This window comes from Polyodon spathula, chromosome 4 (genome assembly GCF_017654505.1).
Source record: "Polyodon spathula isolate WHYD16114869_AA chromosome 4, ASM1765450v1, whole genome shotgun sequence".
NCBI classification, from domain to species: domain Eukaryota; kingdom Metazoa; phylum Chordata; class Actinopteri; order Acipenseriformes; family Polyodontidae; genus Polyodon; species Polyodon spathula.
Genome location: NC_054537.1, coordinates 81,511,624 through 81,530,655, shown reverse-complemented (window position 1 = coordinate 81,530,655; position 19,032 = coordinate 81,511,624). Strand labels below are relative to the sequence as shown.

The 19,032-nt window shown below is 37.2% G+C and overlaps 1 protein-coding gene across 3 annotated transcripts in view; it reads right to left on the bottom strand.

Annotated features, from left to right (window-relative positions):
- Positions 1-240: 240 nt before the first annotated feature.
- The window catches only part of LOC121314941 (sorting nexin-31-like), a 33,575-nt gene continuing 14,783 nt past the window's right edge, over positions 241-19,032 (bottom strand). The window contains exons 7-15 of one of the 3 annotated variants that reach the window (XM_041248725.1): positions 15,424-15,511; positions 11,227-11,296; positions 11,017-11,109; positions 9,408-9,611; positions 8,750-8,860; positions 7,546-7,623; positions 7,121-7,180; positions 2,996-3,131; positions 241-1,252 (exon numbers count right to left, since the gene is read on the bottom strand). In XM_041248725.1, the coding sequence (XP_041104659.1) occupies positions 3,033-3,131; positions 7,121-7,180; positions 7,546-7,623; positions 8,750-8,860; positions 9,408-9,611; positions 11,017-11,109; positions 11,227-11,296; positions 15,424-15,511 (803 nt within the window). In that variant the 3' untranslated portion in view covers positions 241-1,252; positions 2,996-3,032. Of the gene's footprint in view, positions 1,253-2,995; positions 3,132-7,120; positions 7,181-7,545; positions 7,656-8,749; positions 8,861-9,407; positions 9,612-11,016; positions 11,110-11,226; positions 11,297-15,423; positions 15,512-19,032 lie in introns of those variants that run through there. The other 2 variants (XR_005950178.1, XR_005950177.1) reach the window with 2 other exon arrangements.

Genomic DNA, 19,032 nt, shown 5'->3' with positions numbered 1-19,032 from the left:
AATATACTGACTCCTCAGGGCATTGTGAGGCACAGGACGAAGTTGAGTGCCTCCACACCCCCCCCCCCCCCCCCCCCCAACAAGTCTGTATATTTAATGTATACAGAGCCCTGAAGGGCCTTATTGCATTTATAAAACAGGTAAAAAAAAAAGCTTAAATCATGTTTAGGGCAAAAAAGTATTTATTACATTTCCTTATACCAATAAAGTAGTCCCATTTATAACTTTGACCTACACACTAAGTTAAGCTGAGTAAATTAATTTTATTGGAACATTCAAAAGAAAGTACATCTGTATTTTTGATATTGTGGACATTGTCATTGACAGTGCAGACATGCAGTTTCAGCATAACAGACGGGAGGAATACAAATAAATACAATGACATCTCGGATTTCAGTCATTTTCCAAGTATGTGTCAGAGGGGTGGATAATACACATTAGTGTATTTTTTTGTAACGTTTACAAACCACTAAAAATACATTATTTTAAGTGACAAAGTCAGGGTGACTGATTTTATTTTTTTGCTATCTTCCAGTTAAAGCAATTGTTCTTCATCCAAATTGGCATGTCTGCTTCCTACTTTGGGAGTTTTTGCAGGTAATGGTCACTCAGTTTCATAGTTACAGCTGTACATCTGTAACTGTAAAAGCAAGATACTTTATTCTGTTTGGCAGCGCAGTGATTAAGAATATGTGACAAGGCTCCAACTGTCTCTATCCATCCAATATACAGGCAGCTGGAACCACATTGCTTGTTTCACATCCGAGTGCCAGCCCTGTATATATATGTTGTACAGGTGTGAATAGGCAGCACTGAATTGCAACACTAAACAATTAGAAACATGGTGTATTTTGTGAACAAAAACAATCATTTCCGGGGACATGTGGTAAGTGAAGTGATACCTGACACAATGTTTTGTAAACATTCTGCGAGGGTGAAACAGTTCATTTTAACTGGACAACACTGTTAATGGAACTTGATTGAGAGGATAATACTATACAATGATTTGACAATCCTAGCCTTTCCTTAGTGGTAGCTAACAGGCAACAAATAAACACATTTCCAAATACCACCCCCCCCCCCACACACACACATTAATAAATGATTCCTTGCTGAGTCGATCATATCAGTGAAAATGGGCAGGTTCACCATCATCATACAGCAGTGTACCAAACGAGAAGATTCTACCTTAAACCTGGCTGTACCAAACAAGAAGATTCTACCTTAAACGTGGCTGCATGGCTTCAGCAACCTGCAAAAGACACACGTTGTCAGCAAGTTCATTTCAAGTGTGTCATTTTAAAAGGTAGTCATGAGAAATGTGATAAAAGACAGAATAAAATTATAAAATATGTTATGCTATGTCAATACAATAAGTAAAAATGTTTTATTTATTTAATTCCTGAATAACCCTTAGTAATCATCCTCTGCAGGAATACATATATATGTATATTGCAGAATATATAGTTGAGTATAATGTTTTAACAATCATTATACATATGATTAAGATTACTGTATAGTAGAGGTAGGCTAACTCTGTCCACAAGGGCCATTATAATCAACCTGTAACTGGTATAACTAACTGATTAAGAAAATATTGAAAGTTTCAATAAACATATAAGCAAAAGTCCAAAAATAAATATGTTGGCATCCATTGCGGTCTACTGCACATTACATTAGGGATAATATTGTACCTCGTCAGTCATAAGGGGTCCCAAGAAGTATCTTCTTCATATCCTAAATATGTGTTCAGATCATTTGTACGTATCCTGAGAGTCGGAGTCAGATTTGTTCTAAAAAACCGATATATAAATGTGTGTATATATATATATATATATATATATATATATATATATATATATATATATATATATATATATATATATATATATACACACACACACACACATATATATATATATATATATATATATATATATATATATATATATATATACACACACACACACACACACATATAATGAATATTTGCATCTCGCATTCTCTTAAGAACCCATTTCCTGCAATAATGATGAGACTAACCAAATAATGCTTGCATCATTTAAAATGATCTTATTTTAGTGCAATGAGGGTAAACTCTAGGACCACTCCAGTATTATTTTTTTTAGGGGATCTACAAAGTCTACACTTTTAGCTGTTCTAGATACCAATAAGCCCTCATCTGTTTGTTAAGGTTAAAGTGGTTCTCAGATGTGCAACTTTGAAAGAAACATCTTATATTGTGTATTTTCATGTTAAAACATGACGTGGTACTACACCAGAAAAGAAAAAGCTCTCAGTTTGCTTGCCTTGCCCTACAGAAAATCTGGTACACTAGTACTAGGTCATTTCACCTAAGCAGTGTTTCACTGTCAAGCATCAAACCGCTTGCAAAGCATTTTTACTGGACTCTCCGCCTTGTATACTCTGGAACATTTGTTAACATTGGGTCACTGGTAGGGATGTGAAAAAAGCTTCCACTGCCGTAAAGGCGTGGGTATCTGTAGTGTTTACACTGGATCTGGATGAGCAGCTGGTGCTGCTTGCACCCAATAAAAATAAGTCCTGACAAAGTGGACCATGATATTCCAATCTCTTAGTGGCCCACCCAGCGGTTGATGCCTTGGTGAACTGTCTGTGTGCCTTGTTTGTTTAGTCACTGCCAAATAAGGCACAGTTGTTTCAGCTGTTTGGTCAGTTAGTCTGCAATGTACAGACTAACTGACCAAGCGTGCGTGCGTGGCTAATTTACAGTAAATGATCTTCTGTCTACAGTTAGCAGGACTGGGGATTAAGGATGGCTCACTGTTGTGGGGGTGGGGATAGATTATTGTACTCACCCACACCCCCACCTTTGCTGAGCCATGATATAGGGCACGCAAAAACAGCCTAAACAGAATCCTGTGCTGACCATCTTTACAGAAATATTGAACATTACTGCATCACCAATGATCTGGGAGGCTGGCACTGGACACCCCAGAAACAAATATCTTACACAATGCAAAATGACAGCATCTGGACGTTTTCTTCATTCAGAGGTCCTTGTCCTCAATGCCTTCAAACACGCTGTCTTCTTTGATTCCTCGGACTGCGGATTTGATTCTTGTCAGTGTTGATCTGGCTTTATCAGTCTAGAAATAAAAAAAAAAAAAAAAAAAAAAAAATGCATTTAAATGAGAATGAAAAAAAAAAAAAAGTATGGTGTTACAGTTTTGATGCCCACATCTTTGAATCTGTTTTTTGAAATGGTGCTGGAAAGGGGAAACCAGTGATGTTAATATTCAATATTTTGTTTCTGATTTATGACATTATATCTATCTCTCTATCTATCTCTATGTAATAAATTAGAAAAAAAATTATGAAGATTAGATTGGAAGATTAACAAAGGGTGTCTGCTAAGAAATAATAAATAATAAATAAATAAATCATAAATAATACCCAAATTAAAAAAGGAAATATCTTTATTTTACTCATTAGGTAAATCATTGATCTATAACAGCTAAACCATATTAATGAAATGATCTGCCAGATTAAGTTAATTTTGGGTTATTATAATAATAATAATAATAATAATAATAATAATAATAATAATAATCAATTCAGAGGGTAGAAAATTGTTTTCCATAAAATCAGACCCTAACCACCAACAGTTAGAACAAGTCGTGACATATTCCATCTTGTGAAAGGGCTGTTTTTTCCAGTGGTTCCTGTGACTTGCAGATGCAACTGGGAGCATGATGTGTGGTACGCTCACATAGTGTGTGGACTACTGGAACAGTAATTTATGTTAATTTGGGAGATGCAACTGGGAGCAAATCTTTACATACTTCAAAATGCAAACATCTTAAAAATATCTTTGACAGACTGGCTTGCTATTACAAATATGGAACGAATCTGGAAGCAAAACAACTGGCTGCATATTTTATTCCGAAGCTGCACACTTTCAATTAAGAAACACGTGACATCACAGAATACATTTAATCTGCAACTGAATATATTAAGAAAGAGTTGTCTATTTAAGAAACGTTTTGCATCCTCCTAGCTGTTGATAATCACTTTTCACAGCTCTGCTTACCCATGTAAATAAACAAGTTGAGCTTTCAAAATAACAAATATGATCAACATGTTTGTTGCATTTGAAGGGAACGGGAAAATTCCACTTAAGGTCCACAGGGACTAACTGCATGCACTACACTACAGAAAGAAAACTGTCACACAGCCCCAAGTTCCCGTGTGTTGATGCCAGGCAATGAACTGGTGTCAGGACAAGGTTGTGACAGAGTTATGAAGTTTCTTTATTTCTTTATTTAAAAAAAAAAAAGTAGAGGGAGTTATAATATAAACCAGCTGTTTTAAAGTATAAAAAACCTAATTGACCAATAATTTTTATTTATGTTTAAAGTATTGCAGGGAGATGGCCTTGTGCTTTTAAAGCAAATGTACATGCTCAATAAATCAAAGATATAAGGTATGATGTTTTCTTTTTAAACTTAATATTTTCTAATTGTGTTGACCTTCAGCTCACAAATTATTAGTCTGAGAAAGCAGGGAGTGAAGTTTTTCTGAATTAGTTCAGATTTTGTGCCTTGCTCTATTTTAACACGTCTGTTGCCTAACCTTCAGACTGCCTTCCGAGACTCACTGCAGAACCACATACTGTCACACTGATGCCTGCTGAACAGTAAAGCTGCATCCTCACTGGACGTGAGCGATGCGAGAGAATCATTTAGAAGTCACTGCAGTCCAATGGGAGTATCCACATCAGCAGCGAGTGCTGCGCGCGATGTCACTTTGAGAACATTTTGCGTCGCTAAAAGAGAAGCTGTTTCTATTTTTTATTTTTTCATCGCCGCGACTGGAATGAAACTGACCAACAGAAGCAAAGTAAACACCCTTGAAACATGTCAAACACACACTTCAAAACACCTCAGGCCTCAAAACAACTAGATCCTTTTATGTGTACCGGTAGTAGTGGCTTGCAAGTTGCATAAAAATAGGTTTATTAATAAGCAAAAATAAACCGGAGCATACATGCAGTCTATATATCCAGCATTTAAATGAAAAATGTGCACTACTATTCTACACATTGTAAAACAAAGCCAGCAACACGATTGTATTCTATGTGACACATCCCAGCATTACCAAGCTCACAGTTTTGAAGATTATGAGCTATATCTGTTCATCGGACTGTTTTAAAAGGAAAAAAACTAAATAAAAGTCTTGCGTCTTGCCGTGGCACATGGCCTTGTTCTGTGTATAACTATTCAGAAGTAAATTAAGTGAGAGACGGCTCAAACACTCACCCATGACTTGATGCATCACAGTCTTCAATAACGTTTACGACAAAGTAGAAAAATAGATTTGCAGAACGGCATCGGTAGTAATACAAGATAAGTGGTGACTTGTGCATAATAACACAGATAAGAAGAAGAAGAAGAAGAAGAAGAAGAAGAAGAAGATTGCACTTTAAAATAAAGTTAATAAAAAATGATCAATGGAGGGATTTGTAAAGAAACACAATTGAGATTGCAGTAAACTGTATACATAAATGTATAACAATAAAATAATTTTGTTGAAAATGTCAGTTCAACTATACTACTATTGTCCAGCTGTCTTCTGACCGGGCTTCAAATCAGACTACTGCTACTACTGGTACCACGAAAAAAAACTAAAAAAGCTACAACTACAAACAATTAATACTAATAATAATGCTAACAGTAAAACTGTCGGCTATATAGGGATGTTCAATAACTCTGATCTATAGATTTTACAAGACCATCCTTTATTTTACAACAGAGTTGATAGAGGTCACGTGGTGACCTTTTATCTAAACAAGACCAGTTTTGTAATGGGACAGCCCATCTCTAGTATGTCCAATAGGAATGCACAGGCGGGGTCATGGATTTATTTCCAGTCTTTTGGATCGTGTCCAAGTCACGTCTGGTGTGGATTGACATTCAGCAACTTCACTCGCTCGCTTGCATCCAGTGTGGATGTAGCTTAACTCAGTAAGGAAAACATTGGTTTAGTTTGGATAATAAACTGCAGGTGATCATGTATCTGACTAAGCAGCCTTAAACATTAACTAAACAAAGTATGGTTGAGGAAACATATAAAAATCCCTGTTAATGTGTAAATGGTATATTTGCACTTTTACTTTTGCCTATTTTAGTGAGCAGTACAAAACTGCAAAATTGCACTGTGCCTTTAAGAAAATAAGCTCATGATATTATTATATCAGGTAAGTGCTGCAGATTCAAATAAAAAAATAATAATTAGAAATGCTTTTGAATTTTATTAAGAAGGGTTTATGGTGGAAGCCTAATTGTTTCAAATGAATTTAGAATGAAAATACTTTCTCACGTTATCACTACTACACTGATCAAGACAGCTGCAAATCAACAGAGCCGTGCTGCAGCACTTGTAAAGGGTTCACAAGCACGTCTTTTATTTATACACTGAAGGGAATTCAAAAAAACACTTCTAATAGCTTATTATGTTTTATCAGGACCTGTGGCTGCTGTCAGACACTCTGGACACTGGACTGCAGCTGGATCTTGTGTTGCACAACTCAAGAACAGCAACACTGCATTTCAGCCAGGGGCCCCTCAACAGGACAAATTTAGTGATATACCATAGAACTATAGAAGGACTAAACAAAATAGAGGGGAAAAAAACAACCTGCCACCAAAACAAATTTCACAAAACAAGGGTATTATTAATTTGTGCCATATATTGCAAATGTGTATTATTTATTTATTTAAAAAGGGAATCTATTTTTTTAAATACATTTTCTTGTTGACGTGACATAACTGAATAACTGGCTGAAATGGGAAAATAACTAATTGAAATATAATTAAACTGTATTTTTGTTAAAGTAAAATTCTTGGTTTTACTTTTTTTAGAGGCGTGATTTGAGAGAATACAACCCATATATTTGTTACATACATACATACATAAGAAAGCTGCTTTTAAGAATTGAGAAGAATGGAAACTGATCAATACAGTGAAATGTGTATTATTTATTCCTAATCTGTTCTAGGTTCCCTCTCTCTTTAGAGTTACAGCCCTGACCTAAGACTTCAAGGGGTTTGCAATGTGTCCTTGACAATACACTCACTTTCAGGTACTGGGGAACACTCTGCTTCGTCTTAATTTGCAGATCAGGCATTTCAATCTTCTACAAGACAAAAAACACAACATATTATGGTTGTATGACAGATTAAAAACTCTTGCAGCTTAAATGCACAAACATACAGGACAGGTGACATTTACTCCCTGTATCACTGTGATTTACAGCTAGAGGATCCCTGCTTGTCAAAACAAACAAATGAATAAATAAATAAATACATCTGGGCAAATATATGATATGAATGTATGCTCATTTAGAAGAAAAAAATGCATAAACAAAAAAATACGTGGATGGAGTTTGCATTAATTGAGTTGCAGCTTCTCATTCAATAACTTCCATAACTAAATATTACAACTGCTGTAGGAGAACAGAAGGAACACAAAGACACTGTTAAGTGATAGTTCAGCACTCACCATTTCTTCAAACAGGTCAAGATTCTTAGCTGCGTGTTCTGCCTGAACTTGGCGCATGAACGTGCTCAGCAAAAACGCCTAGAAAAAACCCTTTCAGCAAATCAGAAACACTGGGAACGTTGAACAAGACTTTGTATCAAATGACATGCTGTGTCTTGAACAGACCATTGTGGTACAGAATCCATTTTTACAATGCCTATTACACATGAGTAGAAAGGGTTAAATGAAAAATCAGTTGGTCTCATAGGCCCTCAATCATACTAAATAAGCAAAAAGCAATGCAGGTTGTCTATTAACTGCGTGCCACGGCACAGGTGCTTTTTGATCTTCAGAGGTGATCTCCAGGACCCATTCCCTCTGCACTGTTGTCTATTTAGATGCACAGTTGTGATGTCAGGTCTCCCCTTGAAATGTATAGGAAGATCATTTGTGCCATGTTATAATTTTGGAATGGGTCTGTGAAGTGTCGAAAGCCTTACTTTCAATTTGGCATGTAATGTATGTGCATCATGTTGACCTAATTTTAACCTTTTTAAAAAATATATAAATATCCCTTGTTTGTTTGCAAAGAAGTGGACTGACCTTTAAATGGGGTGCCAATGGCATTGAAGTGTTTGCATTATATTATATTTTGTTTAAATCTGTCAGGGTAAAATTAACTAGAACCAGTGGCAGCTGGTGGTAAAAAATAACTAGTAATAACTAAACTCATTACCTCTGGAATCAGTCACCAGTCCAAAACAAGGACAACAAAACGCAAATATATAGTCTAGTTAAGTGCATGGTTTTTCTTTTTTTTTTCTAAGTGTGAACGAGTGGTTTTATGTTTTTTTAACGATCAGTTTTATTAAAAACATATAAGTGCTCACTGGAACCGGATCCTTGATATTTGTAACCGGTTGGTTGAGTGGAGAATTTTGGATTTGGTGGATATTTATTTTAAAATGATCAAGTAGGGAGTGCCTCCTTTGCCTCCTCTGACGAGCCTCAACTGACTAGAAGTAAAAAATATATTATCAAGGTTTTTTTTCTTTGCTTGCTCTAACCACCTGATCAAACTGATATGAACTGTATGAAAATGAATCCCATCTATACCTTCTGGATCTTCACAGGACATATTTCAACATCACGTACTGTGTCTGTTAAACAGCTTCAGGTGGTAAAGAAGATTAACAATTGCAAATGTATTATTTCTAATCTGTACCTGGTGTGTGTGAATAGTGATCCATTTCCAGGTATCGTTTCCATAGCAATACTCAAAACTGAATTCCAGTTTAATGTCACCTTCCTCACTTGGGTTTCGCGTTGATGTCCCCTATTAAAAATGTTTATAAACTCATTACAATTGTTACAGAGTGCACTGCATAAAACCATTAAAATAAATTTTGTGCAAATATAAAAAAAAAAAAAAGACGATTCAGTCTTGGATTGATAGATGGATTTTATTTTGCAGCACTGGGTACCACCTCAGATTCATTAACCTAACTGTAGTTATCCTGGGATAAGATGGTTCGAGGGCAATTCTAGGCAGGGTATAAATTGATCACATGAACCCCCAAGTATGCTTAATAAATATTTACAGTTAAAATAAATAAATAAATAAAGAATGAATCCAGTAGTGGATAAAGAACAGGAACAATGACAATGGATGGTTATGCACTCGCTGCCTTACTGGAGTAATTGAAAATAACAGACTGTTAATTTGCTAGCAACCAGAACATACAGAGGCATTTACACTATTAGTTACACACTCTTGCCTATTTCAATTGCCTCATTTATTTGGGTAGGAAATGCCTTGTCCCTTTTTGCTTGGCAACTTAAAATAGTCATTTTCAGCTGTGTGTTACAATCGTGACACTTACCAGCAACCTGACACTCCAACATTTCACTTTGCTGATCTCAAAGCTGGTTTCTTCAGCTTGGTTGCTAAGTAACTTGGCGCAGCAATTAATTTCCTCAAATCCCACCCTAACAACAGTAGGGCTGTTTGGCTCTGGGTGTTCACAGATACAAGCTTCAGCCTGCATATAGCCATAGTGCTTAACTTGCTGTGCAACTTCTAAAAACTGAGACAGAGAGGAACAATGACAGGTAATGATTCATATTAGGAGTGACTTTTTAAAATAATAGACACACATAGGAGAAAAAATATCCCCTTCTCTCTCCCTCTGCTGTCTTTAAAACATAACATTTGCAGTTCTGTTTAAATATACAGCTTTCATTAACAAAATGATTGTCAATAATGGACTGTTTAAATACTCTTATGATTTAATCCAGACTTTGTATACTGTAAAAACAACACACTGTTCATATACACCGCTATTCTTATATACACAGAAAAAACAAGAAAGAATTTCCTTAGCTTTTCCTCGATCCATTCGGCCATGGAAATCATTTAACATGAATTTAGGGGTGTATTTAACTAAATAAAATAATATAAAACACTGGAACTTTTGCTTGTTGATACAGCTAGAGCACTGTTATATCCTTAATTATGTAATGGTGTGTACAACTGCTACATTAACTTAATTCCAGAATAAAAAGTACCAGAGGTTGTGAGAATCTTTGTTTTAACTGTTTTTTGTTTGGGTTTTTTTTTGGTACAGTTTTATAATTAAATTTCCCCTTCAAGTCATCAGAGGGTCAAAGTCTAATTACTGCAAAAAAATTAATAAATGAGATGCAGTGATCTTGGTACTCATACACAGTAATCCCCAAACTCGGTTTACAAAAAATATATTTGTTTTCAACACATTAAGGGACTTTGGGCCACAGAAATAAAACTATTATCAGAATGGTGGGTGTATATATTTAATTAAATGTGTTACATACTGCATTCTATAAAGCACATTTAAGCGCTCCATGATAAAAACAGTAATGTATAATTCCCGCAATGTTAATCGGCTAGTTTAAAGTTAATTTGCTGCATAATACATTTCAAGTGTATAAATAATGCTAATAGCATTTTGTTTGACATCATATCTAGATTTCCCCCTGATATTGTTTTTTTTTTTTTTTATACCACAGATAAAGGATGTTAGCATTCAGAGTAATGTGTTGCCTATATGTTAGAACAAAACATACCTTAGTAATAGTATAGAATGTCCTAACAGGACACAGTTGTTTGAAAAGAGTTGTTTGCTATTGAATTGTAACAAGTTTCAAATCTGTAAATTAAACTGCACACCTAATCGATTCACTTATCAGAATAAAAGTGCAATAGAAATATTAAGCCATTTTAGTTTGCTGAAATCATTGCGCTACATTGGACAGCATTATTAATATTTTGTTTACCTCCTTAAGGACTAAGCTTTGTTGTCTGGTCACCTGATTCTGATTTAGAAATAACTGAAGTATATCAACCATATAGCAGCCTACAGGTAACAGTATACAACCTCTAAAGGACAGCATATTCATCACTGGTCCATAACTGGTTGAACATTTGTTTTAAGTCAATGCTCTTTAACTCACCTCTTTCTTCTGGCCTGTTTCCTGTAGCGACCTCAGTTTTAACAGCTGCTTATTTGTGGGTGTCCAACATCCCATCCCCATGTCACTAACAGCCTTAAAAACATAAAAAAACCATTATGGCACCCTTCAAATGCTGAGTGAAAATGCCCTTCAGATAGCAGCTGAAACAAGAACCACACACTGCAATCACTGGACTGCACTGTTTCTTACCTGTAAATACAGGAGATTTAAGCCACGGCTGTTCTCCATGACTGTCCGGTCAATATCTGGGTCAAAGTAGCTGCAGATACATATGAAAAGCATCTAGAACATTAATTATGCTTTAGAACAGTCAGACTGAGGGCAATATCTTCACCACTTTTCTGTTTTTTATTTATTTTTTAAATTTATGAAACATTACATTCCATTTTGGTTGCTTTGTTGCAATTTTTTTGCTCTGGAACAAATGCATCTGGCCTATTACTTTTCTCACTCAGTGGCATGCATATGTATATATGTGTGTGCAAGTGTGTGCGTGTATGTATGTATGTGTGTATATGTGTGTGTGTATGTATGTATGCCTCATAAAAAATAACTAAAAGAAAATAATTGGCTGTTTTATTATTGGAATAAAAACAGAAGCCCAGTGTGCATCACGCAAGGCAGAAAGTTGAGCCTTGAATTACACAGAAAACTCCACCAAACAAAAGGCAACAGCACATTACTGCATCATTTCAGGTCCGTTATCACCCAGTAATGGATCTGGAGTTTGCCACAGGATTTGATCAATGTAGTGTTTGGACATATATAAATTCTATTTAATTAATGGAATAATCTAACCCATCACAGCCACAGTGCAACAAATTCATTTATTTTTTAATATCATTGAGGATATTTGTTTTATCATGGCAGGATTTTTAATGTAATGATATATTTTTACTTCCTGAGAGCTATCAGAACTCAAATGATGCTGTTATAATCTACTGCTGCAATGGGGCAGTTTCATAGCATATTATAAGGCCCCAGCGATGCAGTGGAAAATTTGCCATACAGACATACTTTATCGAACTGGCGCAGAACTATGGAAAAAACCTCTTCCTCAACTTCAACTTTGTGGTTGAGAAATTCTCAAATAAACAGGACACATGGGGTTTAGCTTGAGCAGTAGACACATTTTTGTTAAAAGAATGGGCCAACATTTATCTGGGCAGACACAAACAGAGGGACCATCAAGAAACAAGCAAGAAATATAAGGGAATAGCCTGTACATATTGTAAGTCATTGTGTATGGTTTTATACAAGTGAATATGTGTAATCCATCCTTCCATCCATTATTATTAACTGCTTAATCCTTTACAAGGTTGTGGTGACCCGGAGACACAGGGCGCAAGGTGGGAGTGCACCCTGGACGGGATGCCAGTCCATCACAGAGAGTGTGTGTAATTATTAGTGTAAATGAGCATTGCATTACTAGAATTTCAATACATGTTTTTCAGTAGCTTGTAACTGCAATGGTTCCTTTTTCAGACAAGTAATTCAGTGTGGTAACACATAATATTTAATGTAGTTACTTTGTCACAGTTTAAAACAATAAGTTACTGTAACTAGTTACAATGTTATTCAAGTTCAAGTTTTTAAAACATCCAACAGTGGTAATTAGAACAAAGCAACTACAAAGCAGGATTGTTGTACATACCTTTCCATTTATATTCTGCATAAAAAGGACAAAAGTAGCTTTAAATAGATTAACGTTGGGGGTTAACTTGACTTACTGCACAGAAACTACACTATATATATATATATATATATATATATAACATACATACACACACACACACACACACACACACACACACACACACAGTGGCTTGCGAAAGTATTGACCCTCCTTTGCATTTTTCCTATTTTGTTGCCTTACAACCTCGAATTAAAATGGATTTTTTGGGGGTTTGTATCATTTGATTTACACAACATGCCTACCACTTTGAAGATGCAAAATATTTTTTATTGTGAAACAAACAAGAAATAAGACAAAAAAACAGAAAACTTGAGCGTGCATAAGTATTCACCCCCCCCCCCCCCCCCCCCCAAAATTCAATACTTTGTAGATCCACCTTTTGCAGCAATTACAGCTGCAAGTCTCTTGGGGTATGTATCTATAAGCTTGGCACATCTAGCCACTGGGATTTTTGCCTATTCTTCAAGGCAAAACTGCTCCAGCTCCTTCAAGTTGGATGGGTTCCACTGGTGTACAGCAATCTTTAAGTCATACCACAGATTCTCAATTGGATTGAGGTCTGGGCTTTGACTAGGCCATTCCAAGACATTTAAATGTTTCCCCTTAAACCACTCGAGTGTTGCTTCAGCAGAATGCTTAGGGTCATTGTCCTGCTGGAAGGTGAACGTCCGTCCCAGTCTCAAATCTCTGGAAGATTGAAACAGGTTTCCCTGTATTTAGTGCCATCCATCATTCCTTCAATTCTGACCAGCTTCCCAGTCCCTGCCGATGAAAAACATCCCCACAGCATGATGCTGCCACCACCATGCTTCACTGTGGGGATGGTGTTCTCGGGGTGATGAGAGGTGTTGGGTTTGTGCCAGACATAGTGTTTTCCTTGATGGCCAAAAAGCTATATTTAACTTTAACTAATTATGTGACTTCTGAAGGTAATTGGTTACACCAGATCTTATTTAGAGGCTTAATAGCAAAGGGGGTGAATACATATGCACGCACCACTTTTCTGTTATTTATTTTTTTGAATTTTTTTGAAGTTATTTTTTTCATTTTACTTCACCAATTTGGACTATTTTGTGTATGTCCATTACATGAAATCCAAATAAAAATCCATTTCAATTCCAGGTTGTAAGGCAACAAAATAGGAAAAATGCCAAGGGGGGTCAATACTTTCACAAGCCACTGTATACATAATCTTATTTGATTTTTTGTTTGTACTACTGTCAAGTGTCTAGTGTCTGGATCTGTAAAGAAAATAGTAAACAAAGTCACAGTAGTTGCTCCACTCATTATTCTAACTTGGCAGGAGTAACTATCGAGACTCCCAACTTATAAAAAGTCATATATATTATGTTGCCATAACTACAATTTGTTTCACAAGGAAATACCGTACAGACTTTGAAGCTTTCTTAATTTCAAACTACTGTATGCAACACAGTTTATTGTTGAAGCAGTGCCTCCTAGTGGATGTTTGACAAAACAATCAACTTTTACTTTATACTTTATTAGTCCAGGAGATGTCAAATAGAGCAGTTTAAGACTGTACTGCCACCAGGGTCTGAATGGTGAAACCGTGTGCTTAACTTATTCATTGCTTCAGTTCTGCTGAATAGCTGATTGAGAACTAACATTTCACAAAATAATTTTTGACAAGACAACGACTCTAAAATACATTCTACCCATACCAGATCAGATCAGATCAGATGGTGTATTATGTAAAGAAAAACAATCCCAGAAACCCTTTTCATTTGGCCTATCTTGGACCTGTAAAAAATGTTTAATTATTAAAGTTGGTTTATATTTGAGAAACACTCTTGAGAAAACACCACGTGATGCAACTTCTGTTGACGGTAACAAGACGGCGACAGTTGTCTCCAGCGTGTTGCCTTGTGTGACCAGCCCGTCCACACACAGTCAACAACAGGGCAACGTTCTGGCAAAGTGTTGCCCAGCATAGGACTCGGTTCTATTTTTCTAGCGACAGGAAAGCAACAAAATGTACTTCAGCCAGTACTGCTACAGAGCAAAGTCACGTGTTCAAATATGGCCAGTTGCTTGTGGGGGCTCCCAAGTGGTGCATCCAGTAAAGGCACTCTGCTCGGAGTGCAGGATGTGCCCTATAGCTTGGAGATCGTCAGTTTGAATCCAGGCTATGCCACTGCCGACCGTGGAAGGGAGCTGCCAGGGGCGTTATCTGGGTGGGGTAGGGGCTAGGTCAGCTGGGAAGTCCTTGGCTCACCGCACACCAGCAACCCCTATGGCTAGCCAGGCCAACCTGCATGCACTTCAGAACTGTGTGGTCCTCTGACGCTGTAAGTTCTGAATATGGCTGCACGGCTGGCTTGCAGAGTGAAAACAAGCAGATGGCTGATGGCACTCGTTTTGAAGGATTGGAAAATGAATAAAAATAATTGTTTTAAAAAGAAAAAAAAAAGTTGTGTGACCAAGCTTTAAAGGTGAAACATCAGAGTACCTTCTTGGGGAATTGACATTCTAGGTGGAGTCAGTTACTTCAGTCACTGGTGAATCCTCAGGGAGTGCTCTTTACTACAACTGTAATATTATGAACTAAGACCTCTCACACATTCACATTGTGAACACAATCCCCCAGCTCTTTGTCAGAGTAAGTATTCTGTGAGTTCTTGAGCTACAGCAAAATGAGATTTCTGTGGCTATGCAAGGAAATCACCTACCTTTTTCTGATCATGATCCTGCACTGCTCATCGTTCACACTCTTCAGAGTCACGTAAGGCAGTTCAAATGGAGCCAGTCTTTTCAAAACTACGCAATAAAAAAAGTTAATAAAAATAAAATTAACACATTTTAAAAGTAACCATCTTCTTTAGGTAAGAGCAGATTCTCTAATATATAAAAAAATACATATATATGTGTGAACAGATTCTGCTCAGATTAACTTGGTGTATGTGTTTCATTTGAGGTATTTCCAAATTAACCAAACATCTGTCTTGCCGTCAACATAGGACCCAATATCATAATCAGTATAGTTAAAAGGGAAAAGGGAAATGTGATTTTTGCTTAAATTAATTTAGGTCTTAAATGAAGAAACCTCTCACTTACTGCTGGTTGTCACTGTAAACTAAAGTAACATGAGCATCAAGCTCCAGCTGTCCTTGGTCTATTATCCCATTCAGTAACATATCTTTCTGCAATCTAAAGCCCCTTTCACACTGGTGCCCCTACCCGGGTCTCGATACCCGGGTCGCAATTCCTCGTAGTGTGAAACCACTTATCACAACTCAACCCACTTCCGCAAGGCACATTTCTGTTTTTATTCTGTTTAGCCATATTTCTGTTAATTGAGACACACCATGAGTCAGATTGCACCAGGGATGAAGAAACATTTGCTCTAATCAACATTTGAGCTGACAATTCAATCCAGAGAAGCTTTGACAGAAGCATCCGTAACAAGCATGCCATCTTGAAAGCCTGATCTGATGAAATGACGGTCATGTGAACATCGCTTATTCAAAAAGCATTGTGAAATCATGTACCCAACTCGCATGACACCGGGTCGTGACCCGGGTAGAACATGCCAGTGTGAAAGGGGCTTAGCTAATTGACCCTTTAGTTCAGGGGTGTCAAACTCAAGAACCGCAGGCCGAATGCGGCCCTTGGAGGTACTTTATCCGGCCCCCCGAAATAGAAATAATTCAATTTAAGGCGCCACTATGAAACGAAACATAAAGAAAAATATGGTGAGTTTGAAGGAAAGCAAAGGCAAGAGCAGCTGACCGAATTAAAAAGAACCCTTGATTTACAGCAGAACATGTTTAAAAATGCAAAAAGTGAAAGTGATGCGGCAGTAAAGGTAAGTTACCTTGTGTCAGAGCTAAGCGCATAGTTGTCAAAGCAATTTTCTGAGGGTGCTTTTGTAAAAGACTGCAGTCACAGAAATAGTTTGTCCTGAGAAAAAGCGTGTGTTTTCCAATGTCAGTCTTTCAAGAAATACCGTGGCTAAAAGAGCGAATGACCTGGCTACCGATCTGCAAGATCATCTCATTGAAAAAGCAAGCGATTTCGTAGCCTTTTCTCTTGCTATTGACAAAAGCACAGATACTGACACCGCTGTGTTATCTATTTTTATCAGGGTTGTTGATGCAGACTTCACTATTACCCAAGAGCTTTTGGATGTTGCAGCTATGCACCTCACTACCACAGAAAACAATATATTTCAACAGCTTGAGATGTGTGCGCACAACGTGAAATTACAGTGGGAGAAATTAGTTGGATTGACAACAACAGATGGAGCGGCTCCCATGTGTGGTGAAAAAAATGGGCTTGTTGCTTTGGTGTGCAAAAAACTACAGGAGGTGAATTGTCCGACGACACATAACGTACCACTGTATTCTACACCAGCAAGCGCTGTGTGGGAAGGTGCTGAAAATAGATGACATAATGGTTACAGAAAACGATAAATTTAATCAGGGCAAAAGTTGCTTGACAAGCTTAGTGCTCAATATGGTGATTTGCCGCACCACATTGAGGTTCGCTGGCTTAGCCGCAGTACAGTACTTACAAGGTTCTCTGAATTGCACCAAGAAATAGAAATTTTCATGCACAATAAAAGGGAAAGAAATTAGACAGCTTTCAGATGCAAAGTGGTTGTGCGAGTTGGGATTTCTTTGCGATATAACCGAACAGCTCAACAATTTAAATGTGAAACTGCAAGTCTGTAACAAGTCATAACTGAAATGTAAGACGGTGTTAAGGCACTTCAGCTAAAGTTACACGTGTGGGAAAAACACAAGTACCAAGGAAACCTTTCCCATTTCTTAACGTGCTAAGCTGTGATTCCATGGCGGATTTTACTTTTCCTGGTAGTACGTTTGTTGCAAAACTAAACGTGTTGCGTGTGGAATTTGAGCACCGTTTTTCAGTTCCAGTTCCAGGTTTTTTCAAACCTGTTTGGTGTAGAGGTGTAAACTACACCAGAAGACATCCAGAAGGAATTTATTAAATTGCAGAGCAACAGCGCACTGAAGGCTAAGATTGATTCTGTCTCGGCTGAGTAGTTTTACCTGCTCCTTCCAGCCACATTCCCACAGCTCCGCATTCAGGCTGTACGCTTTATGTCAATGTTTGGCAGTACGTACTTCTGCAAACAGCTATTTTCACTGATGAAGATTAATAAATCCGCTCAAAGATCTCTCCTGAATGACAAGCATGTACACTCCATGCTAAAGATCGTTTCAGCACAAAACATGAATCCCGATATTGACAAGGTTGTCTCACAAAAAATGTGCCAGATTTCCTCAATAAATGAGAACGCACAGGGCAGCAACTAGGTAAGATAGATAACGTGTTTTAAATTAATAAGTCATATATAACAGACATGTGTATGTATTAAAAACTGTGAATATAAACATGTGTTTTCTATATCACCTATTAAAATGCATGTGTATATGGAAAAGGTGTGGATTTTGTGGCCCATGAAACAAACATTAAATTTAGATATGGCCCTTGGTAAAATTGGGTTTGACACCCCTGCGTCAAGGGTTAAATAAAAGTTTAACTTTTTTATTCTAGTTGGGAGTTACAGACAGTACCAACAGGTCTGGGAACAGGTTCTAAACTCATAATTGAAAACTTTCTGACAGCATTAACAATAAAAATTCCATCAAACCAGTTTCCTCAGGGCTCAACAGTAGATATTGCCTCAACAAGTCTTTGGCGTTTGTCAGAAAAATGAAATGCTGTACATTTTTGCCATGGCTTTTGGTACAAGGCCCAGGCTTGTTAAAAGCTTGATAATAAGCTGTCAATACCTGTGTGCACAAGGGGGGGGGGGGCAAGCAGGGGCACTGGCCCCTCCAATAATCATCTCCAAAATACTGATTTGTGCTTATCAATGTATTGCGTTTGCCCTTTCTGTCACTGACACTCACAAACTGAACGTATTGCCTCACAACGTGCAGTTAAGGACGCGTCTACTCGGTTTGCACACGCTCCCCCATAAAGTGCAGTTAAAGACTGCCGCGTGTGTCCCCTTAGTGTTTGAGTCCAGCTGCAGTAGTACAATGAGTGGATTTTAATAATTCTATTTTATGCAAAACTGAAAACTGTTAATATAATAAAGGAAAGCACTTGTGAAGCTGAATCAAGAATTTCAATGCAGAGTTCCTGAAATGCAGTACGATTTATTTGTACACCACATTGAGCCTGTTTTAACACTCAGAAATCGGACAATGCAATGGCTTTGCCAGCACTCATGAAGGTCTGTAAAGAACACGACCTGGGACTCCTGTATTCTCATGTTTTCTGTAAAGAACACGACCTGAGAC